The 25,535-nt window shown below is 43.9% G+C and overlaps 1 protein-coding gene across 1 annotated transcript in view; it reads left to right on the top strand.

Moving 5' to 3' along the window:
• Positions 1 to 1,089: 1,089 nt before the first annotated feature.
• The window catches only part of cops7a (COP9 constitutive photomorphogenic homolog subunit 7A), a 45,331-nt gene continuing 20,885 nt past the window's right edge, over positions 1,090 to 25,535 (top strand). The window contains exons 1-3 of the mRNA XM_084336199.1: positions 1,090 to 1,174; positions 21,014 to 21,136; positions 21,326 to 21,401. Of these exons, the coding sequence (XP_084192325.1) occupies positions 21,014 to 21,136; positions 21,326 to 21,401 (199 nt within the window). The 5' untranslated portion in view covers positions 1,090 to 1,174. The remainder of the gene's footprint in view (positions 1,175 to 21,013; positions 21,137 to 21,325; positions 21,402 to 25,535) is intronic.

Genomic DNA, 25,535 nt, shown 5'->3' with positions numbered 1-25,535 from the left:
TAGGACATACAGACCCTCATCTGCACCTTTGATTACACTGCCTACTTGCTCACATGCGTATATTCAGAGTTAATTAATTATATTGTTTACACTGCCTTTTATTTTTTCACCGACATGTTTCTAAATAATGTAAGCCAACAAATAAAGGCTTTTTAAAAATGTGTAGAGCTGCCTTGGATCTCAACCTTTCTTTTATGTGGTATATACAGTATAATCTACAATAAGCGGCACGGTGGTGTAGTGGTTCACACTGTCGCCTCCCAGCTAGAAGGTCCAGGGTTCGATTCCTGCTTGGGGACCAGGTTTCCTGGGCCCTTCTGTATGGAGTTTGCATGTTCTCCCCGTGCTCACAAGGGTTTCCCCTCGATAAGATAAACCCAAAGGAAAAACATGCACAACAGATCGCTAACGCTGTAGCGTTCCCTGACAAAGACGGACAGGAGCACTTGGGTTGGTCCCACGCCGCAGCCCCTATCTGCTCCCGGCTTCCCCTTGGGGGACGGACAACGGGATGAGTCAAGAGCAGAGACTCAATTTCATCGGCGACCCAAAAATGTTATGTGTGTTCCTGTGTGTGCCGCCCATCGCATGTGTGTGTCACCACTGCATGATGAATTAAGACTTCTTAAAAAAAAATCCAGTTTATTATGAATGGGTAGGCCTGTATTCTAACACTTGTGTAGTAGAGATTGATTGATTGATTGATTGAAAAGTTTATTAACAGATTGCAGAATGGGTACAGTACAGTACATCTCAATACATACAATTGTTAAGGGGATGCAGACCAGAGAAAGACTTTCGTCTTGTTTCCACCAGGGTCCCCCATTTGGCAATGGCAATGAGTACTATTCGTAGTAGGCCTATATGTAGTACAGACTGAATAAGTGTATGAGCCTACATCTTGGTTTGCACGACTGACTTTTTCCAAATGTATTTATTAATTTACTACCACAAAGAGCCTCGCCATGCAGAGCTCCAAGAGTTCAATATTAGAAATAACCGCCAGGTGGTACTATTCCCTCTCCAGCTCAGATCGTGACTGACAGGCATTATGACTCCTCCTACTTTACACGATCGCCCAATGAGAGACCACGTTCTTTTGTTGTCAAACGTGTGCTGACAGCGGAACTGAACAATCTTGAGAGGCTATCAACTAGAAACCAACAAAAACAAGGTGAATACTTATACGTGGTGCTTTATCTGTATGCATTCATACACACCTTTGTGTGTGAAACATATTTCTTAGTTATTCCCGCAATGCCGACTTTCGATGAGTCATTATTCAGGGATAACATGAGAGGAGGCCTGCCGCTCTGCATGAAGCCAGCGCCAGACTGGTATTAGCTAAAAGCTAGCTTGCTTGCTAGCATGACACATCGTGTGTGTGACTGAAAAGTTAAATATTCTGAGCCTGAAAAACAAATGCATGTTATATTTTGCTGCATTTCGTTTTCCTCGTCTGTTCTGAACCGTCTTGCATTAGTGTCGTTTGTAAAGTAACGGCATCTCTCTAACGTTAGCTAGCTAATTTAGCACATAGCACTGGCAGGCAGTTGGGCTTTAGTTAGTTAACGTTTGCAAGCTTGACAGGTCCGATCAGAGGTTCCCAATGTGTCATATTTAATTATGTGCAATTTTCGGTGCTTTTGACCAGCTCAAGATATTATAAAAAAGTTGTATCTCTGTCCTCTAATGCAGCTTTTGTTTGATGCATGTAAGTCACCCTACTACTGCTAAACATTCCATAGTAGTATTATTAATAGCCTAGTGAAAACAATTCAGAAACACTGTTAGGTCAAAATATTTCCCGTTCTTACTTTTTATTTGCATAGGCCCTACTTACTTCTATCATATTGTGGGGTTCTGTTTACCTGACCCCATCTTCATAGTGGTGCATGATCATGTTCGTGATGAGTGAACTGCAACATTATGTCCCACTAGTGAAACATTTGGTTGGTTCTGCACTGGATTGGTCTTCATTCCTGGTACAGTAGAACCAATGCAAACAGCCCATAGGAGACACTTTCTAATCACTACCCGAATAACCTCTGTGGTCTGCTAATCCCATAATGCATTTCTTTCATAATGTGAATGGCATTTTATGACGATGCCTCTATCTATAATATCAACAAGGCATGGATGGTTTCAGTAGCCAGATATGATCCCAATGGAGCCTTTATGAGAGATGCTGCAATGACATCCCAGACAGTGTTGTCCTCTGCCAGCATCTCTGTGATGATTATTCACAATCATGGTGGTGGTGGTAGAGATTAATTATTGGCTTGACAGCACAAGTGCTTCACTTCACAAGATGTGCAGACTTTCAGCTTGAATTTGAGGGTATCTAAATCAGGTGCAGTGTAGGCATTACACGTTTCCATTATGTGCTCTCCCCCTTTTAAGGGACCAAAAGTAATTGGACAAACTAACAATCCATAAATAAAATGATCACTTAATACTAGGGGTGGGACGATACGCATTCGAACCGTGTACCGTACGGTACGACCCCCACGGTTCGGGGCGTCTGTGTATCGTACGGTTCAGATGACGCGCAAAAAAAAAAAAAAAAAAATGGCAGAGCCTGGAGAGCTGGCAGCAGTCGAACATTCTAGAACATTTCTGATGATGTCATAGCCGAACATTCTAGAACATCAAACATTCTAGAACATTTGTGGTGATGTCATAGCCGAACATTCTAGAACATTGAACATTCTAGAACATTTGTGGTGATGGCATGACCGAACCTTCTAGAACATTTCTATACAGTATATTCAACAATTCTCTCAGCCAGGTCAGTGTGCATCTTTGGACCAGCCATTTGGATATCTTTGTTTTACACTGGAGTGGCTGTGGACATAATTTTTCTTTATCAACGAACGTACTACTCACAAGTAAGTAATTGTAACCAGTAGAGTGGAACGTCTGCCCTCATAGTACTGTATCTACAAAACCTTCTGTTGAATCATCTTCCATTGATTAATTTGCTTAGATTTTTCAGGTATAATAATAAACTTTATAATAAACTTTATTTGTAGAGCACCTTTCATACAGAAACTGCAGCTCAAAGTGCTTCACAACAGAAAAAAGACAGGCATAAAATGAGCACATATAAAATCTGTTTTTCACATTAGGATCTAACATCCCAACAGGCCACCTTGTTTATGGTTTGATTCAGTTTTAAATAGACGATAATAAAAAGATGCCAAAGATGTCCATCATTATCATTTAGTTATGGTCAATGTGTTACTCATTCAGTATATATATATATATATATATATATATAAATTAAAATAAACACAACCATTTTATGCCTGATATTCTATATTCTATAATCATATTTCAAATTGCATGTGTCCGGATGGCAGAATTCAGTACTTGTAGGAGCCAAAGCTATATTTAGGTTATTGTATTATATAATTGTCATAATAGAACATTCTAGAACATTTGTGATGTCACAGTATGATGTCGGTCGAACATTCTAGAACATTTGTGATGATGTCATAGACGAACATTATAGATTCTAGAACATTGAACATGCTAGAACATTTGTGGTGATGTCATAGCCGAACATTCTAGAACATTGAACATTCTAGAACATTTGTGGTGATGTCATGACTGAACCTTCTAGAACATTTCTATACAGTATATTCAGCAATTCTCTCAGCCAGGTCAGTGTCAGGTCTGGTCAATTTTAGCATGGTGTTATTCAGTCAAAGATACAATTTTTTTTTATTGATATTCTCATTTGGTTCATTACTATTTACTCAACCCTAGTAACAGACACACTGGGAATACATTCCCTGAGATCCATAGATGGCCCTAGAATCAGATACAATACCAAGAACATGCAAATGCAGGGACTATTTTAATCGTCATGTTGGCGTGACTGTATGCTTCAAAGGGTTAAATCGGGGGCGCCCCCCAGTGGCGAACCACATAGTTCCATGGGTTCGACTCCCGAACCCGTCGTTATTTGCCGAATGTCTTCCCCCCACTCTGTCTCCCATTCCTCCTCTGTCTCTCTCTACTGGACTGCCCAGTAGAAATAAAGCGATTAAACGCCAACAAATAAATCTTTAAAAAGGGCTAAATCAAGCATTTTTAAGGGCTTTAGAGGAAATGTCAAAATATTGTGATGTACATCGTGTATCGTAATATAGCCAAAAAATATCGTGATATCATTTAGAGGCCATATCGCCCAGCCCTAGGCTGAAGTTTAATAAAGTTTTAGACTGCATTACTCTCTGTCACAGTGATCTCCTGGTTGTTCCCCACTTAGGTTATCTAACTATCTGCAACTAGAAACACTGGCCTGGCCTGCTTCTAAGTTCAGTGGCCTGACTGCACATACAAAAAAAAAATAAAAGAAATGTAAATATATTTTTTAATTTTTTAATTTTAAATTTGTTCAAGTACCACCAGCAGTACCACCAATTACCACAGTTTGAGAACCACTGGTTTGATGTATGATAAGAAATCCATTCCAGCCATATTCCTTTCATTGTATTTCAAACACTGCACTTTAATTTCAAGCAGAAAACTAATCTTTCCATTCAGAATTGACAATCAGGGAATTTAAACATGGTTGACATTGTTTTTGTGTGTTTAAACTTTATATTAAAGAAAGGAAAGTCTAGTGCTGGCTGAGCATATTGTTTGTTTGCACTAAGTTAATACTTTGACAAAATAATGTAGCCTATATTTTTCAGTCAGTTCGGTCTTTGTGTGCCAAACATTATTTAAGGCTGTAAACACTGTAACACTGTAAACTTTTTTTTTTAATAAATGAGAAGCATGTTTAGATTTGAGTGTTACATTTCTTTTAAATAAAAATTAACGTATATCCATGCATTAAAGCGTTCCGTCTCCAGACGGATTTCAGTCTTTTTTATTTTTTTTTCCGTCAATTTGATTTGGAGTCTGACGGAATTGGCTACCTGGTATTATGATTTGTAGATGCGTAGGGCATTTTGACCATTCTAACCAATCAAACGTGAGCTTGACGCACACACGCTGCTCACAGTGCCCTCCCCCTCACAGACCTGTCTTGTCACAGACTCGTATCATTTGCACCGGAGCAAGCGTGCAGGTCCTCTTTTAACACCACTGAAGCATTAAACAATGGCCCAGTAAACCATTCACTTTAGTTTACTACACGAGGCGTTCTCTAACGTTATCTAGCTGGCTAGCTGATAGCTCATAACATAATTGAAATTTGTTTTGAAGCTGTGGCTAACGTTAGCTAGCTACCTACTTCGGGTGGCTAACGGTTAGCTACCTAGCAACCGTAGCTTGCTAATACGCACTGTCCTGGCTGGCTAACTTTTATTTCGCAATGGAGTGGAGCTAACTAACTGTACAAATTGATGTGATTGGCTGAGACTGTACGGTTGGCTGCCTGGCTGTTGTGGATTTGGGTAGCCAGCTAGCAGCTAACATCAACTCAATGTCAACACTATGTTGACACTGAGCGAGTTTGCCGACAGCAATGTAACAAACAATATGGTCCGTGCGGAACCATTATCCCCAACACATAGTTATTAGCTAACGTCAGCATAATAACGATAATGGAAGGAGTAAGCCGGCCACTAAAAAGAAAACACACGCAGTGTTCTCAGACGAAAAGGATGAGCGGCACCACCCAACAAAAGAAAGTTTCGAGAGGAATGGAAGTTTGAAGATAGCAGTGTTTCAAGAGACTGGCTAGGCTACAGTATGATGCGGGGGCTGTAGACGGTGGTGAGTTGTTAACTTGTTCCGCAACTATGTCAAAAAGAAAAACAGAAACAACACATTTGTCATTGTTGTGTTACTTCACAGTACAAATATGTGAGTCCTCTGCTGTGGTTGTGAGTATCCTTTATTAGTTTAACTCCGTAGCAACATCACACAGGTGTATCTGTAGACGGTCTCCTCCCCACTGTATATTCTCCCCCCACCGTATGTATCTTTTTTCTCACACCCACCCTAATGTACAGTCTCCTCCCCATCATAATGTATAATCTCTGTTAGGATCTATGGGTAACAGTACTGTATATTTGCATATCGTATATGTCACAAATGTAACATTACTATATACCTGTCCTGTAGTATGTCATGTATGTCCCTATGCCATAAATGTTGTGTATGTCATAAATGTCATTATGAATTGAAAATGGGGGACCCTGATGTAAACAAGACAAACGTCTTTCTCTGGTCTGCATTCCCTTAACAATTGTGTGTATTGAGCCATACTGTATTGTAGGGGTGGACGGTATGGTCTAAAATTTATATCACGGTATAATTTGAAGCATAGACGGTAACGGTATATATCACGGTATCATCGTTTTTGATAAAAAAAAATTTTTTATTTTATATATATATATATATATATATATATATTTTTTTTTTATAAAATATATATATTATATAATTAGACTTGTACTTGTATTATCTGCGAGACATCGCCACCACGCAACAAGCTCAACTGTCTGTGTGTACTCTAGTAGCCTCCAGCTACTCGAGTAGCCTCGAGCAGAGCTACGGCCAGCCCAATAGTATCCAGCTGATTCTCCGGCGCTGCACCTGGACCCTATTGGCATAACGTTACTTAACTGTGCTCATCAAGCCCTCAGCTCGAATACGCATCGAATCAGTGTTATAAGACATTGATATCAGGAGCTATCTGTAGCTACTGCTAGCCGGATATATAACGTTAATACAACGCCTCAGTGAATTATTTAGTTCAATGGGACATTTCGTTTTGAACGGTGAACTTACTTGCGCTAACGTGAGCTAACGGCTAACGGAGCTATCATACACGTCTACTCTACTAGACTTGATGGAGCGTTTGTTGATGTCAGGAGCTATCGGTAGCTGGCCGACTAGATACCGTTCGGTTAGACAATGCCTCATCATGTATTAAACTAAAAGTGAATAGTTGACTGGGTCATTTTGTAACGGTAGCTAAGCTAACGTTAGCTCAGGGAGACGCCGCCGACAGCTGAGCTCCCGTGTCCCGTCCCACTAGACTACTAGATCCGTGTTTACATGCGTGCGGGAGGGGCTGGCACGCCCACTGCGCGAAGCCTCCTAAATAACTTTTTCCAGTTCGCACATATCTATTATCTATGACTAATTCTATCTATTTTTAGGGGCAAATGCGAGTGAAATAGTCGCGCAGTGGTTACATGACGTCATTGCTATTTTAGAGCTGCACTACCGGTTACACGGTATACTCAAAATCCATACCGTAGAGCAAATTCATACCGTTTATACCGTATACCGTTTATACCGTCCACCCCTACTGTATTGTACCCATTCTGCAATCTGTTAAATATTGATTGATTGTTATAGCAGATTGCAGAATGGGTACAATACAGTACAGCTCAATACACACAATTGTTAAGGGGATGCAGACCAGAGAAAGACTTTCCACTTGTTTACATCAGGGCCCCCCATTTTCAATTCATCATAACATATATGACATACTTGACATACAGATAGACAGTACTGCTACATCTATACATTTATGACATACCAGATTTACAAATACAGTATTGTTTGAATTGTGATACAATAAGAGTCTAAAAAAGAGTGTATATACATTTGACGAAGAAACTGTACATTGGAGGAGGTTGGGTAGGTTGGGTGGAGGGGGGGGACTGTACATTGGAGGTGGTTGGGGGGGGGGGGGGTGTAACTGTACATTGGATTATCGACGAAACCGAAACAAGTAGGCTCCCTTAAAACGCCAATGCTATTAAAAAGAAATACAGTGAAGGTTAAAATAAGAATATGACTTGGCCTGAAAAAAAGTTCAGTCAGGAGATTTTTTTGCTTTAATCCCTGCGTATATCGAACCGAACCGAAAACCGTGACCCCAAAACCGTGATACGAACCGAACCGTCCATTTTGTGAACCGTCCCACCCAGCGTTTCCGTTAGCCGGTAATTACCGGTATTTGACCGGCAAAATCTGTTGAAGTCCGACATATTTAATCTCTCCGGTCTTAATGTCTGGTGAAAATAATTCCCTCTAAGCACAATTTGATTATTTGAATTGTATTAAAATAGGCTAAAATTAAATAGCCTATGCGATGAACGAAACAATCATTACATTTGTTTCATCGTTGCTTCACCAAGCAGGTATAATAATGACACCGCTGTGTCAGCGGGAGATTGCTGCTAGATTTGCGACTGCATGCAGCTGCAGAGCCACATAATCCACCATAACTCACCCATCTGTACCGGCAGAGTGCAGTACTCCAATTCAGCCATTGGCAATTCAGCTGTTGGGTGGGGGGCGCTGTTGAGCGGTCCCCAGATAGAGCCTTAAACAGCTGAATCTGCTGGTCTGCAGCGCCATACTCTTGCAAATAAGTCGTTGCGAGGTGGAGAGTCATCACGCAAACCCACGATAATGTTGCCGTCTCTCTCTGCCAAATTTCTCAGTTCTTCGCTTGATATAATTAATACAAATGTCCAATATAACGGAATTCGTTAGCTCATAAAAATGTGATTATAACAGACTGCTGTTTATTAATGTCGGGCGACTGCCCACAGACACCTATTTGATTTAAAGTCGGCAGCAGCACGAGTCTCGGGACTTATTTTATTTGGAATATAATGACTGTATACACAAAAGTTGCCTAGTTTTAAGTAAAAATATTATAAATCTACATGCCTTGAGGATGTCAATTATTTTTAAGCTCAATAAACTCTGACCGGAATTTCTCTCATTTGACCGGTAGATTTAAATCTACCGGACCCTGAGACCGGCAACAATTTTTTCTAACGGAAACCCTGGTCCCACCCCGACTTAATACTGGGTTTCTTCCCTGGCGATGCTCTGCCAGGCCTCTACTGCAACTGTCTTCAGTTCTTGCTTGTTCTTGGGGTATTTTCTCTTCAGTTTTGTCTTCAGCAAGTGAAATACATGTTCAATTGGATTCAGGTCAGGTGATTGACTTGGTCATATTGCATACAATTCCAGTTCTTTGCCATAAAAAACTCTTTGGTTGCTTAACTTGCTTTCGCAGTATGCTTCAATGAATGAATGAATGAAAACTTTATTAACAGATTGCAGAATGGGTACAGTGCAGTACAGCTCAATACATACAATTGTTAAGGGGATGCAGACCAGAGAAAGACTTTCGTCTTGTTTACATCAGGGTCCCCCATTTCCAATTCATCGTAACATATATGACATACATGACATACAGATAGACAGTACTGCTACATCTATACATTTATGACATACCAGATTTGCAATTACAGTACTGTATTTGTGATACAAAAAGAGTCCAGAAAGAAAAGAGTATATACATTAGGCGTAGAAACTGTACATTGGATTGGGTAGGTGGGGGTGGGACTGTACATTGGAGGTGGTTGGGGGGGGGGGGGGGGGGTAGGAGTGGGGGGGGGGGGGGGTTGGGTAGGAGTGGGGGGGGGGGGGGGGGTTGGGTAGGAGGGGTGGGTGGGGACTGTACATTGGAGGTGGTTGGGTGGGTGGGGGGGGGGGGGGTGGGTAGGAGGGGTGGGTGGGGGACACTGTACAACTGTACAAACAACACTGTACATTGGATTATTGACAAGACCATACTTGGTAATTTACTGTACATTGGAGGGGGTTGTGTTCGGACATTTACAGGGGCCAGTTTCGAGTTGCAGTCTCCCTTAGGTGTTTTTTGAGAGTGTTTTTGAAAGTGGGTAGTGATTCACATTCCTTTACAGCTTTGGGTAGGGCGTTCCACATTGATGTGGCATAATTGCGAAACGTGTTTAGTCCCTTGTTTGAGCCGAATCTGGGTTTAACATGATTTGTGGAGCTCCCTCTGGTGTTGTGATCGTGGTATTCACTGACCTTTGGGAAGTATTTAGTCATGTACATGGGTACCTTGGTCGTGTAGTGTATCTTGTAGACCAGGCCCATTGCAAGTTGCTGTACTCTGTCGTCTACTCTAAGCCATCCTAGGTTGTCAAAGTGGGCAGGGGTGAGGTGGGTTCTAGGAGTAAGGTCAAGCAGTAGTCTGACCAGTTTGTTTTGAGATGTTTGTAATTTTGTTTTTAGCGCCTTTGAGGTGCTTTGGTACCATGAGGTGCAAGCATAGTCGTAGTACCCTTGAATGAGTGCTCCTGCTAGAGTCTTCAGGGTATTCTTGTTTACCAGTGAGGAGATCCGGTACAAGAAACGAGTTCGTTGGTTGACTTTTTTTATTACATTGGATGCCATTTTGTCACAGGAAAGATTTGCCTCTAGGATGGAACCCAGGTAGGTAATATCTTCTTTCCTTGTGACAATATTGTCACCCACTGTAACTGAGAAGCCGTCGGTCTTGCTGAGTTTGTTATTTGAACCGAAGAGAATGGACTCTGTTTTGCCCATGTGTAATGATAGTTTGTTATCAGCGAGCCATATGCAGATTTTGCTTAGTTCTGAGCTGAGGGTTTTTTCAACCTGTAATTTGTTCTTGTCAGAGACCAGCAGGGCTGAGTCGTCCGCAAACAGGAACAAGTTGCAGTCACAAGCTGACGACATGTCATTTGCATAAATTAGGAACAGTAGCGGACCTAGTATGCTTCCTTGTGGAACACCACAGTTTACTGTGAGGGGGGGGGATAGGGTACCGTTTACCTCCACCATCTGCTCTCTCCCCTCCAGGTAGGATTGCATCCAGCTCACTGATAGACTATCAAAACCAATTGCTTTTAGCTTGTCAATCAGAATGGTGTGATTGACAGTGTCGAAGGCCTTTTGTAGGTCCAGCATGACCATGCCGCAGTATTTGCCCGCGTCCACCTCTTGTTTGATGTGGTCGTTTAAATAGAGAAGGCATGTGTCAGTGGAGTGGGATGTTCTGAAGCCAGATTGGAATTCGTAGATTAGATTTTTTTCCGCAAGGTATTTTTCGACCTGTTCGTATACAATTTTTTCCATGACTTTCGAGATGGAGGTAAGGATAGAAACTAGGGGTGGGACAATACATCGATCCAGATCGATATATCGATCTATTATCAATAATCAAATAGGATCGACGCAACGTAAAAAGATCGATTCATATTGCGATACTCTTATTTTGAAAATCCCCGCGAGTCATATCCGCCGGCGCCCAGTATTGTGAAACTCCGTGTACACATTACAGCAGTGTTTGCGTCTGCTGTAAAGCACTACAGAGCGTCTATTTTGCGAGCAGATATAAGTCTGTGCAGTTTTTTCCCCGCAACGGGTCAAATGCATATAACAGGCGTTGCATCGTCGCCATTCCTTTATGCCAACGTCGCGTTAAATATCTAAATGAACGTCGCGTTGGCTGCTTAAAAGCTAAGCAGCTAACCGTGAGAGAGAACAGGAGAGTGAAGAGGGGACTTGGAAGGAGGAGGGGTGGGGGCTGTGGGGGACTGTGTGTGTGTGTGTGTGTGTGTGTGTCTGTGTGTGTCTGTGTGTGTCTGTGTGTGTGTTAAAGCTCAATATATAAAAACAAAAGTGAACAGGAGGTCTATTTGTATTAAAAACAATAGATTGTTTTTCATTTAAATGTCTGGAAGAGCTCAAAAATAAATACATCAATTGATATTTCCGTAGCCTTTTTTTTTTGATCTAAATGTGACTGATTGTGTTAAATGGGCACATAATATCGCCTCATATCGATCGCAGGCACCTGAATTGAATCGTATCGTATCGTATCGTGGCAGACTTTGTGATATCGGCAAATATCGTATCGTTGTCCAAAGAATCGATATCGTATCGTATCGTGATGAAACTGATGATTCCCACCCCTAATAGAAACAGGGCGGTAGTTGCCTGGGTCTAATTTACTGCCTTTTTTGTGCAGAGGGGTCACTCTCGCAATTTTGAAGTCCTTGGGGACGTGTCCCTGTTTTATAGAGAGGTTTATTATGTGTGTGATGACTGGGGTGATGGCGGCTGCTGAGTCTCTGAGGAATTTGTGCCCATCTACGCTGTGTCATCCAATGAGTTCTGAAGCATTTGGCTGAATATGAGCAGATACTATTGCCCGAAACACTTCAGAATTCATCCTGCTGCAGCAGTCACATCATTAATAAATACAAGGGAACCAGTTCCATTGGCGGCCATACATGCAAAACACTCTAGTGTAACAAATTAACAATATACTGACCACTGACATTCATCTTTTATATCAGAGGTATCCAAACAGTGAAACAGATGATAATCCTCCTAGATGCAAGTTCTTCCCCTATTAAAGAAAACCTTCACTTTAGCTATGAAGGGGAAGATGAGCACAGAGAGTGTGGATGAATGGCACTGAGCACTGAGCAGTGATTTAAGGTGAACGGCTTATTCCTTGGCAGCCGGTGTCTCCGTCCTTAGGTAATACATTATCACCCACAGCAATATTACTGAATTGAATAAGCCTCCTTTGATATATTCGTCATAATGCATAAGAAACTAAAAGCTAAGTCACATAAAAAAAGGTACCTTTTAGGGATGCCCCGATCGATCGGCCACCGATCGTTATCGGCCGATATTCAGTATAAATATGCGATCGGTGATCGGTGATAATGTTTTATTTTCACCGATCGTAAACCCGATCTCACTCGCTGTCGCTGAGTTCTGTCTCAGACACCGGTGGTGCGGCGTCTGCTCTCGAGGAGTCCAGCCCCTCCCGCACGCATGTAAACACGGGTCTAGTCTAGTGAGACACGGGAGGACGGCGTGTCGGCGTCTCCCTGAGCTAACGTTAGCTTAGCTACCGTTACAAAATGACCCAGTCAACTATTCACTTTTAGTTTAATACATGATGAGGCATTGTCTAACCGAACGGTATCTAGCCGGCCAGCTACCGATAGCGCCTGACATCAACAAATGCTCTAGCAAGTATAGTAGGTAGGTATGATACCTGTTAGCTGTTAGCTCACGTTAGCGCAAGTTAGTTCACTGTTAAAAACGAAATGTCCCATTGAACTAAATAATTCACTGAGGCGTTGTATTAACGTTATATATCCGGCTAGCAGTAGCTACAGATAGCTCCTGATATCAATGTCTTATAACACTGATTCGATGCGTATTCGAGCTGAGGGCTTGCTGAGCACAGTTAAGTAACGTTATACCAATAGGGTCCAGGTGCAGCGCCGGAGAATCCTGGCCGTAGCTCGAGGCTACTCGAGTATAGGTCCAGCTGCAGCTCCGGAGAATCCTGGCTGTAGCTGGAGGCTACTCGAGTACACACAGACAGTGGAGCTTGTTGCGAGGTGGCGATGTCTCGCAGATAATACAAGTACAAGTCTAATTATATAATATATATATTTTATAAAAAAAAAAAAAAAAACATTATATAATTTTTTTTTTAATTTCTTTTAATCAAAAACGATCGGATCGGTATCGGCCGATATGGCTCACGACGATCGGTGATCGGTATCGGTGGCAAAAAACGTGATCGGGGCATCCCTAGTACCTTTACCTTCATGTCATGGGTCACACAATTGACTGACTATAGCTATAGCCTACATCTGCCAATAATGAAAGGTAGAATAGTTTTGGTTCTTGATATTTAATTGGCTCAATTTGCATTTAGGAGCACATGTGTAACGTGTTGCTTGGGGAAAAGAAGTGAGCATTAAGCCCTGACATTGCTCCTGCTGGCCTGGGATCTGCCCGAGCCCTTTCTCCTACTGTATGTCTAACCTGCTGACTCTCAATAAGGAAACATACCAAGGGGAATGGACTGTCCACTGACTCAAAAAAACAAACAAATGTGCGTTTACTAGTAGTTTATATCACATTTGTGATGTCACAGTATGATGTCATAACCAAACATTCTAGAACATTTGTGATGTCACAGTATGATGTCATAACCAAACATTCTAGAACATTTGAGGTCACAGTATGATGTCATAACCAAACATTCTAGAACATTTGAGGTCACAGTATGATGTCATAACCAAACATTCTAGAACATTTGTGTATCTATATATTAGGGATGCACGATATTGATTTTTTGACACCGATACCGATAACTTTATGCTCCTCAAGCCGATAACCGATATCGATAACCGATATTTATTGTATTATCATTTCTTTTTAAATGTATATATATATATATATATATTTTTTTTTAATCAATTTTTTTTTTTTTTTTTTTAGTATTTATAAGCTCCGACGTCATCGGTACTGCTATCGGTACTCGAGAAATTATGGATTTTTTTTTTGAGGAATTTAAACGTCTCAAACTAATCTTGTTGGCCGTTTTCTATCTCTCCTCCCTCGGTCTCTCTCTGCCTGCGCGAGGGGGCTGTGCTCTTACACACACTCACTCACACACACACACTCACTCACACACACACTCACTCACTCACTCACTCACACACACACACAGCTCTGCTCTCGACAGCACCCGTGTGTGTGTGTGTGTGTGTGTGTGTGTGTGTGTGTGTGTGTGTGTGTGTGTGTGTGTGTGTGTGTGTGTGTGTGTGTGTGTGTGTGTGTGTGTGTGTGTGTGTGTGTGTGTGTGTGTGTGTGTGTGTGTGTGTGTGTGTGTGTGTGTGTGTGTGTGTGTGTGTGTGTGTGTGTGTGTGTGTGTGTGTGTGTGTGTGTGTGTGTGTGTGTGTGTGTGTGTGTGTGTGTGTGTGTGTGTGTGTGTGTGTGACGTTTAAATTCCTCAAAAAAAGTCTGGGTCTATTTAACTAAAGTCGATGCTGACAACGCTCGTTGCCACAAGTGCAACAAGACATTTGCCAGTAATGTATAAGCGCTGGTACTTGTCAATGTGGCTGGCGGGGAGCAGCTAACGTTATAGCTCCGAGTAGAATAATGGCCGACAATCCGGAGGTAAATAAACGAACGAGAGCTTCTGATTGGTGGTAAGAAGAAGAGGTGGGTGCAAGCGGAGGGACGTAATTGGCAGATCGACTGTCTGTCTCTGAATGTAACGTGACTACGTCACAGCCAGGGGAGGAAATTAGGCCACTTTACTCGCCAAATGCGAGTATTTTTTACGTTTGGCGAGTGATTCATGAAGACCACTCGCCAGTCTGGCGAGTTGACAGTGCCACGAGACGAGAGCACTGCACAAGACCCGCGGACATATATAATGTTTAATAAAAGTTCCCGCAGTACTGGCCAACCCGTGGACACATATAATGTTTAATAAAAGTTCCCGCAGTACTGGCCAACCCGCGGACATATATAATGTTTAATAAAAGTTCCCGCAGTACTGGCCAACCCGCGGACATATATAATGTTTAATAAAAGTTCCCGCAGTACTGGCCAACCCGCGGACATATATAATGTTTAATAAAAGTTCCTGCAGTACTGGCCAACCCGCGGAAATATAGAATGTTGAATAAAAGTCCCGTGGTACTGGCCATCAGTCAAGGAAGCACTCGCAAACAGATAACGTTAAACACAGAAGATGGAAAACAGACAGACTGAGCAACGGGGAACTGCATCCAACCCTAGTACAACTCTCGAGTCCAAGGCAAGGACACATTTAAATTACAGAGGTGTATGTTAGTCTATTGCGCACCGGACTACGACGTAAGGTTAGACATTTTATTTCATGCTCAAAAGCCCCTGGCTTGCACATCGCAGTCACGAAAGGGGCTAGCTCAACCAGTGCACAACAGCAGACCAACCCAACTGACGTTACCACAACACTTGACGCCGGTACTTCACAGCACTGTCGTAAGGCCACCGTGCCGTCTTAAAGGCACAGTGAACACTCGGATGCATACACAACATTGACGTGGCTTGACAACCGAGGTTCAAAGTTAACTTGATTGACTGATTGAAAACTTTATTAACAGATTGCAGAATGGGTACAATACAGTACGGCTCAATACACACAATTGTTAAGGGGATGCAGACCAGAGAAAGACTTTCGTCTTGTTTACATCAGGGTCCCCCATTTTCAATTCATCATAACATATGACATACACGACATACAGATAGACAGTACTGCTACATCTATACATTTCACATCTATCTATCTATACACTTCACAACATACTTCAGTTTTTTTCTTTCACTGCCCAACCCAGTCCAACCCAGCATCTTTCACTGCCCAGTTCAGCCCAACCCAGTCCAGAATAGATCCCTCTTTCATGTTAATATGTGTTATGCTAATATTGTGAAGAGCAGAGACTGTTATTAATGTTTTATGCTAATAAATATTTTAAAGAGTAGAGACACGGTGTGATTATTACTATTATGATTGAAAATCAATTTAGACGAAGACATACAAAGAAGTAATTATCACAATTAGCGATTTTTTTTGGCTGGTAAAAAATCAGTTTGTCTGGTAAAAAAAATCAGATACTCGCCAGTTGGCTGGTAAGCCAAAAAGTTAGTTTCCTCCCCTGGTCACAGCCAAGAAAGGGAGCGCTGGATTTGTGTAAAACTCCCTGTTCCTAAACCACACGCTGTCAGTCATACCACAGTACTGGCAAAACGGGAGGAGGCTATAATAAAAACAAGCGCCCTTCATCCAAATCCACCCACAACGGATTTCTTTTAACCAAAAAATGTATTATATATTATCGGAGCTATTAATAACGTTATCGGGTTTATCGGGATGACGTCATAATTGCTGATATCGGCCCGATAATTATCGGCCCGATAATTATCGTGCATCCCTACTATATATATTCAACAATTCTCTCAGAAGAGGTCATGGTGTGAGAAGGGCGAGGAAGATAGCGATAGGGATAAGAGAGAGAGAGAGAGCGAGAGAGAGAGAGAGAGAGAGAGAGTGGGAGAATAGTGGGGAGGAGAATGAGAGAGGGGTGGGAAACAGTGGGGAAGAAGAGGAAGAAACAGACGGAGAGGAACGACTGCGATGGGGGTGAGAGTAGCCAGGGCAAGGGTAAGGGGTCGGGTGGTGACGTGGAGAGTAGGGGGGAGGAGAGTGGGGGAGAAGGGTGGAAGAGGAAGAAAGTGAGGGACGATAGCTCAAGTGGGCCCGAGGGTGCTGGAAAAGTGATTCATATGGTGATTAGGCTTGAGGGGGAGAGAGGAAAATAGGCAGGCTCACGTTCAGGGAGCGAAATTAAAGCCCGCCAAGCGCCATTTGCGGGCAGATTTTTACGTTTGGCGGGTGGGACTGAGAGGTCTGTGGCGGCCAACGAAATAGTCATGTGAAAACCGATCGAATAACATGATCCAATTCTTAGCGGAGTTCTCACTCGCTGTCTCAAGCACACAGACATGTAACGCGCTGCTCCTCCCTCCTCCAGCCCCTCCCAACCCCATGTAAACAGAGAGACTAGAGTCGGGCCGGGCAGTCTGCTGACTGCTCTAACGTTAGCTACCGTTACAAAATGACCCAGTCAACTATTCACTTTTAGTTTAATACTGAGGCATTGTCCGTTATCTAGCCGGCTAGCTACTGATAGCTCCCGATATCAACAAATGCTCCAGCAAGTCTAGTAGTGCATAATACCTCCGTTGGATAGGTAGCTACCTAGTACACGTTAGCTCCAGTAGGGTCCAGCTGCAGCGCCGGAGAATCCTTGCTGGAGCTGGAGGCTACTCGAGTATACACACAGACAGTGGAGCTGTTTGCAGATAGCGAGCATTTTGACTTGTGGCGTGGTGGCGATAACGTTAGCTACCGTTACAAAATGACACAGTCAACTATTTTAATACATGTTTAATACATGAGGCATTGTGTAACGTTATCCAGCCGGCTAGCTACGGATAGCTCTCGACATCAACAAATCCTCCAGCAATAGTCCAGTGCATAATACCTCCGTTGGCTAGGTAGCTCACTAGTCACTACGAAATGTCGCAGTAAACTAAATAGTTCACTGAGGCGTTGTCCCAACGCCATCCAGCAGTAGCTACAGAAAGCTCCTGGCATCAATGTCCTACAACAACATGCGTATTCGAGTCCCTGGCTTACATCGCTGCTGAATAGGGTCCAGCTGTAGCTCAGGAGAATCCTTTTGCATGCTGAATGTAGCGTTTAGGGTCCAGCTGCAGCGCCGGAGAATCCTTGCTGGAGCTGGAGGCCACTCGAGTATACACACAGACAGTGGAGCTGTTTGCAGACAGCGAGGTGGCGATGTCTCGCAGATAACACAATCACAAGTATGATTATATAATATATATATTTTATTAAAAAAAACTATATAAAATAATTATAATTTTTTTTTATCAAAAAAAAGTTGGCAGGTAAGAAATATGCTTGGCGGGTAGATTCTTCCCATTTACCCGCCACTGGCCGGTGAGTCAAAAAGTTAATTTCGCTCCCTGCTCACGTTGCCCAAACTCATTGACGAGGAATTAGGGGAGGTAAAGTACTCGAGAGTTTTGTGGGATGGGAACCTGGCCGTAGGGTGTGGTAGTGAGGAGCAGGCGGGGAGGGCTAGGGTGTTGAGGAGCATTGGTGGGGAGGGTATACGGGAGGTGGTGAGAGTAGGGGAGAAGAGGAGATGTAAGGGGGTGATAGCTGGGGTGCCGGTGGAGATGGACGTAGGGCAGCTGGTGGACGAGTTAAGGGAGGACAGGCGAAATGGCCCAGTTAGGAGAGTAGAAAGGATGAAGAGGGGAGCGGACAGGACGGAGACGGTAGTGATTGAGTTTGAGGGTGGGGATGTTCCTAGGGAGGTGGTTGCAGGGCAAATGGTGTCTAGGGTTAGGGAATTTGTTCAGAATCCTTAGGTGCTATAGGTGCCAGGAGTTTGGCCATATAGCTACCACGTGTAGGAAGGGGCTGAGGTGCGCTAGGTGTGGCGGGGAACATGACTATGGGAAGTGTGGAGAGGGAGTGAAGCCGATGTGCTGTAGTTGTGGTGGGGAGCATAGTGTAGCGTTTAGGGGGTGTGAGGTGATGAAGGAGGAGGTCGAGGTGATGAAGAAGGAGGTCGCGGTTCGGAGAGTGAGAAGGGAGGGTAAGTTGTCGTATGCTGAGGCGGTTAGCAGGGTAGGACAGTGCAGCCAAGAAAGGGTGCAGGGGGTTGGAGGAGGGCATTTGGCAGAGAGGGTAGAGCTAGGGCTGGGCGATATGGAAAAAAATCATATCGCGATAACGATATGATAATTTTATTTTATTTCTCGATATCGATAATTATCGAATTGTTATAAGTATAAAAAAAATCAAAAAAAAAAAAAAAAAAACGTTTTTTTTTTTTTTTTTTTTAACAACAGATGTATGTTTATTTTGCAGCAATTCTTTGTCATTGCCGCCATCTTTAGTGTTACATCCCCTCACACTCCAGTTCTCAGGCTGCAGCTGGTTTAAAAGCTAAAGTAAACCGGCTTCTCTGCTGGCTGTGGCTCCAGGGGAGTTGAACAGTTCTGGCTCTGCTAGTTTATTTTCGATCTTTTGGCGCTTTTTTGGTGGACAAACCACCGCACATGTGCACCGTGACTCGTGACTGGAGTCTAGTTCTGCTAGCACACATAGCCTACTGTGTACAGACGGTTTCAAAATGTATTTTAAATTAGAAAGCAAACAAAATAAATGGACAAGATAAAAAGAAATCTGAATTTGGTCAGTATTGTCATTTGGACAAGCAAAGCCATTACTTTAAGTTGCAGGCAAGAAAGACAAGTCTGTCCACTGTCTCTGGTTTTAAAACTGCCATGTTGCAGGTCAAAAAAAAAAAAAAAAAACGATTTTTCGATTTTTATTTTATTTCGATATTCGATATCGATTATTAAAATATATCGCGATATTTATCGTTATCGTTATATCGCCCAGCCCTAGGTAGAGCAGGAGGATAGAGAGAGGGTGTTCGAGGAGAAAGTTAGTATTGTGGCCTTCGTGGCAGGGGTAGTTACTGGTCTGGCAGAGGCTAAGGGTAGAACAGAGATGGTGAAGATGATTGTTAGGATAGCGGTTCAACATTTGGGAATGGAAGGTCTGGACTGGGAGGAGGTGGTTAGGGAATTGGGTGAGGGGGCTGAGAGGGACCAAGCAGACCAGAATAAGATCGCAGGGGGCAAGGAGGGTCCCGCGGAGGGGGGCTCAGACAGGAAGTAGCAGCATTAGCTGCACTCCAATGGACAATGTAGGGGATGACGGGTTCCAGTAGACTGCGAGAAAAGAAGAAGAAGAAGAAGAAGAGCCCATCAAAAGAATTGCGGAGGGCAGTCATACGCCACGATGCGTCTACACTGCCGGAAATTCAAATAAGAAGAAGAAGAGGTCAGTGTGCAGTGCTGAGCAGGACTGAACAGATAGACTAAACAACATAGATTGAAGCCTGCATTTCTAGACCCGGGTGCCGTGCCGACCGTTTTGCTGTGGAAAGAACCGGCAAGTTGATTTACGGCTTTCAGGTGCGGAGGAATTTTGTCATGTGTCGAGTCGGCGGTGATTTTGGAGACTGGGAAAATACAGTTTTCTTACCTTGTAGTAGTAACGTGAATATTTAGGAAAATAGCTTTAGGACCACTTCTGTGAAGAAAGACTTCGCTGTGGAAGAGAAATAAACCATTTGGATATCTTTGTTTTACACTGGAGCGGCTGTGGACCTTATTTTTCTTTATCAATGAACGTACTACTCACGAGTAAGCAACTTTAACCAGTAGAGTGGACCGTTGGCCCTCACAATAGCTATTATGTTTATCAATATCTGCTATATCAGCATTAGCCATATGGCGTAATGCATTAACCCATTGGATTTCCTCACTGATGACCAATAGCTTTGTTTAGTGTATCTTAGGGCTTTAGTGAGGTGTATATGTTTAGTAGTAGTGTTTACTGTATCTTAAGGCTTTAGTGAGGTGTCTGTTGCTTAGCAACAATAAATTAAAACGGATAAGAAGTGGCCGGAGTTATAAGCCAGCTTCCATTCATTGTTTCTAAGCTAGGCTAATGTGCAGCTGAACTGCTTTCTACTGACGCACAGAGAGGAAAGTGGTATCTATCTATCTTCTTGTTTGACTCTGGAGAAGACGGTAAGCGAATGTCCAATCATTTTGGCGTGTTACATGGAGTTTTCTTTACTCTGACCCGGTCTTTGTCACTTTGCTGTGGTGTATTTCTTTCTCTACTGCTCTTCTCTTGTGTCTTAAGCTGTTCTGTGTCCCCTGCCGTGCTGATCAGATGGAGGTGGAGCAGCTCCTGTCTCTGTCAGGCCCAGCACTGGCCCAGGCTGTCAGCTCCTTGTTGGAGACCCCAGGCCTTTATGTCTTCTCCGACATCCTGGAGCTTCCCAACGTCAGAGAGGTACTACACACACTCACACTCACATTCACACACACACACACACACACACACACACACACTATCTATCATTCTGTTGCTCACAGCAGGCCATTTTCTCAGAGTTGCTCACTGTGCAAAGATGAAGCACACAACCACCTTCCCTTCTCACGTCGATGGTCTCATTACTCCTCTGTTGTCTCTCTCCCACAGCTGGAGACGGGCCCTCACGCACCAGTATACCAACTCCTCAACCTCTTCGCCTATGGAACCTACTGCGACTACAAAGGTAGGGTGTTTGCAGCGGTGTGTGAATAAATAGTGGCCTGGCCCCGGAGCTCCCTGCCAGGCGAGGCACCCTGGGCACCCTGGGCACAGTGGCCTGAAACACTCACCACCTCGTGTCCTGAGATGGTACTGGCAGGTCGTTCACACAGTGCAGAGTTCAGCAGTCCACTTACCTCTTTCTCTGGGAGCAGCAGTGGCTTAAAGGTTGGAGATGGGGGCCTTGTGACCGGAAAAGGTCGCCGGTTCGATCCCCCAGGAAAAATCTGGGCGGGGAAGTTAATGAATAACTTTCTCCTGTCCCTCAATACCAACCGCTGAAGGGCCCTCGAGCAAGGCACTTAACCCCCGACTGCTCCAGTGGAGTTGCTCAGTGGCCAACAGTGTCAGACTGTGGTTGTACTGGGCAGCTCCTAGTGGTCAACAGTGTCAGACTGTGGTTGTACTGGGCAGCTCCTAGTGGTCAACAGTGTCAAACTGTGGTTGTACTGGGCAGCTCCTAGTGGCCAACAGTGTCAGACTGTGGTTGTACTGGGCAGCTCCTAGTGGTCAACACAGTGTCAGACAGTGGTTTTACTGGGCAGCTCCTAGTGGTCAACAGTGTCAGACTGTGGATGTACTGGGTAGCTCCTAGTGGTCAACACAGTGTCAGACAGTGGTTTTACTGGGCAGCTCCTAGTGGTCAACAGTGTCAGACTGTGGTTGTACTGGGCAGCTCCTAGTGGTCAACAGTGTCAGACTGGTTGTACTGGGCAGCTCCTAGTGGTCAACAGTGTCAGACTGTGGTTGTACTGGGCAGCTCCTAGTGGTCATTCAACAGTTTCAGACTGTGGTTGTACTGGGCAGCTCCTAGTGGTCAACAGTGTCAGACTGGTTGTACTGGGCAGCTTCTAGTGGTCAACGGTGTCAGACTGGTTGTACTGGGCAGCTCCTAGTGGTCAACGGTGTCAGACTGTGGTTGCACTGGGCAGCGCCTAGTGGTCAACAGTGTCAGACTGTGGTTTTACTGGGCAGCTCCTAGTGGTCAACATTGTCAAGACTGTGGTTGTACTGGGCAGCTCCTATTGGTCAACAGTGTCAGACTGTGGTTGTACTGGGCAGCTCCTAGTGGTCAACAGTGTCAGACTGTGGTTTTACTGGGCAGCTCCTAGTGGTCAACAGTGTCAGACTGTGGTTGTACTGGGCAGCTCCTAGTGGTCAACAGTGTCAGACTGTGGTTTTACTGGGCAGCTCCTAGTGGTCAACAGTGTCAGACTGTGGTTGTACTGGGCAGCTCCTAGTGGTCAACAGTGTCAGACTGTGGTTGTACTGGGCAGCTCCTAGTGGTCAACATTGTCAAGACTGGTTGTACTGGGCAGCTCCTAGTGGTCAACAGGGTCAGACTGTGGTTGTACTGGGCAGCTCCTAGTGGTCAACAGTGTCAGACTGTGGTTTTACTGGGCAGCTCCTAGTGGTCAACAGTGTCAGACTGTGGTTGTACTGGGCAGCTCCTAGTGGTCAACAGTGTCAGACTGTGGTTGTACTGGGCAGCTCCTAGTGGTCAACAGTGACAGACTGTGGTTGTACTGGGCAGCTCCTAGTGGTCAACAGTGTCAGACTGTGGTTGTACTGGGCAGCTCCTAGTGGTCAACAGTGTCAGACTGTGGTTGTACTGGGCAGCTCCTAGTGGTCAACAGTGACAGACTGTGGTTGTACTGGGCAGCTCCTAGTGGTCAACAGTGTCAGACTGTGGTTGTACTGGGCAGCTCCTAGTGGTCAACAGTGTCAGACTGTGGTTGTACTGGGCAGCTCCTAGTGGTCAACAGTGTCAGACTGTGGTTGTACTGGGCAGCTCCTAGTGGTCAACAGTGACAGACTGTGGTTGTACTGGGCAGCTCCTAGTGGTCAACAGTGTCAGACTGTGGTTGTACTGGGCAGCTCCTAGTGGTCAACAGTGTCAGACTGTGGTTGTACTGGGCAGCTCCCAGGTGTGAATGTGAAGAAGGGTGTGGCTCCATTTGCTCGGAAATCCTGACAATGTTAACTTGAGTGAAAGAGTCGCGTCATGAGGGTGAAACCTTACAAAGGGTGCATATATCAATAATACCTCCAGTATTAATCCCATAAACCCTTAACACATTAATTGCCAAGAACGAGTTAACTCGTTATTGCCCGCCATGCGAATATCGCGAAAAACGAGTTAACACTATGGTCGCCAAAACCGCTGTACCACGTCTTTCATATCAATATTTAAGAAATCTGTGATCGAAATCATATTTCTCCCCCGGACACTTGAGATCTACTGTTGATCCCCTCTCAACTCTCCAACGGTTCAAGAGCGCCATCTGGTGGCCGATCGGCGGATCGCCCAGAGCGGAAACAGGAAATGGAAGCTGGTGCTCATTTCAATTCGGTCCGATCACTCGGTAATAGTCCCAGGACTCGAGCTGGACACAACGGATAGCAATCCGTTACCAATAACTCGATAAACAACATGATTTGGACGTATATACTATTATACAACCTGGAAATGGATCGCATATTTCTACATCCCATAATAGGAATATTTCTGTTCCACGCTCATCGCCCAACGCTATGAGGAAGCTACGGTAAGATTCAGCGTTATTTTTTAATGTGTTCGATACTAACTGCTCTAATGATCATATCACCCACACTAGATGAATCATCTAACGTTGGCCACGGAATTATAAACGACCCCCCCCCCCATCCGGTCAACATCAGATGATCAGTAGTAACTTCTAGAAGCACGTACATTTGACATTTTTTATCTTGCGCAGATTCCTATCAAACTGTATTTCATCATCAATATAATGCATTTGGGGCTATAAATCACGTTCTGGAGAAAGCTGCAGAAAACGATAAAACATACTTATACTTTAGACCGTATTTTAGTATGAATATGTGAATGAAAAAGTATAACGTTGCTACACCCTGAACAATAGATATAGGATGTTGAATGGGCCATAGTAATGTCAATTTAGCAATACAATTTAAAAAGTTATAGCCCTGCAAAGAAGGGGAACATCTCCATATTAAATAGGGCTGGCGGAGGATGGTAAATTATGAATTTAAGCCTGGCGATCAAAGTGTTAACTTGTTTTTGGGATCGTTATTTATTTTATTCGCTATATCCATAATTCATGGCTGCAGCCTCTGCAGACCCTTCAGACCCTGTCTGAGCTGGCAGACGGTCAACACCGCCCTCTACTGCCTTGCAGAGCTATTGCACTCCATTGGAAATGGTCTGGTATGTTTTTTGAGCCGATCTGAGCCGTGGGGGCGGAGTTTAAATACTCAGGCGAGGCAGGCCTTTACAACGATGGCATGGAACACTAACTCCGCCCGCCCGTTCATGTGTAACGCTTGGTAATGTCGTGAACAGGATCGCTGTGGATAACTGGAATGGCGATCAGATAATTGGATTATTTTTTTTGCATTACATCAGAGACCAGGTAAGGACTCTATATATAAAATCTTGTGTTGATCTGATATTTCTTTCTACCGCGATCAAAGCTATCTGTGTGTGTATGTGCTTATTACCGTTGGCTGCGGTGGGGGGGGGGGGGGGGGCACTGCGCTACGAGGGCCATTTCATGTATGCACGAGGAGATATAATAATGATAATCTAGCGTTGATTTCAGGATGATTAGATAATCAGCCGAAAAATTACAATGTGATGATGACTGGATTACACTAAAATGCCCTTTCTCGTCTTTTCCTGGAATTACTCAGAATCACCCAAACTAGGGCTGGGCGATATGACGATATTATATAAATATCGGGTACAGTTCATTAACGATACACTTTTTCAACGTATCGTGGATATCGTGATGTTTTGCCCAAGAGGATTGTGTCGCGTCAATCTGTCCACACGTTACTCGTTCATATCTCAGCCCGTGCTGAGATATGCCCATTCCGCGGTCTGTTAATAAAGTTTTCAATCAGACAGATGTATGGAAAGGCTTTTATTATAACATTCGTTGTAGTAAAATCATTATGCCTCATTTAGTCATCCTGTTTAGCACTGGTCTCCTACTCGACGGCCGCGGGGAGCTAACGTTAGTAGCCTTGTTGACGTTGTTCAGCCACAGGACATTCAGGAAGTAAAAAGCTAGGAGCTTGCCGATTGGTGCTAAGA

Source organism: Notolepis coatsorum (assembly GCF_963971535.1).
Source record: "Notolepis coatsorum genome assembly, chromosome: 19".
In the NCBI taxonomy this organism is placed as follows: Eukaryota; Metazoa; Chordata; class Actinopteri; order Aulopiformes; family Paralepididae; genus Notolepis; species Notolepis coatsorum.
Note: the sequence above shows the minus strand (reverse complement) of the source record. Positions and strands in the feature narration are given on the sequence as shown.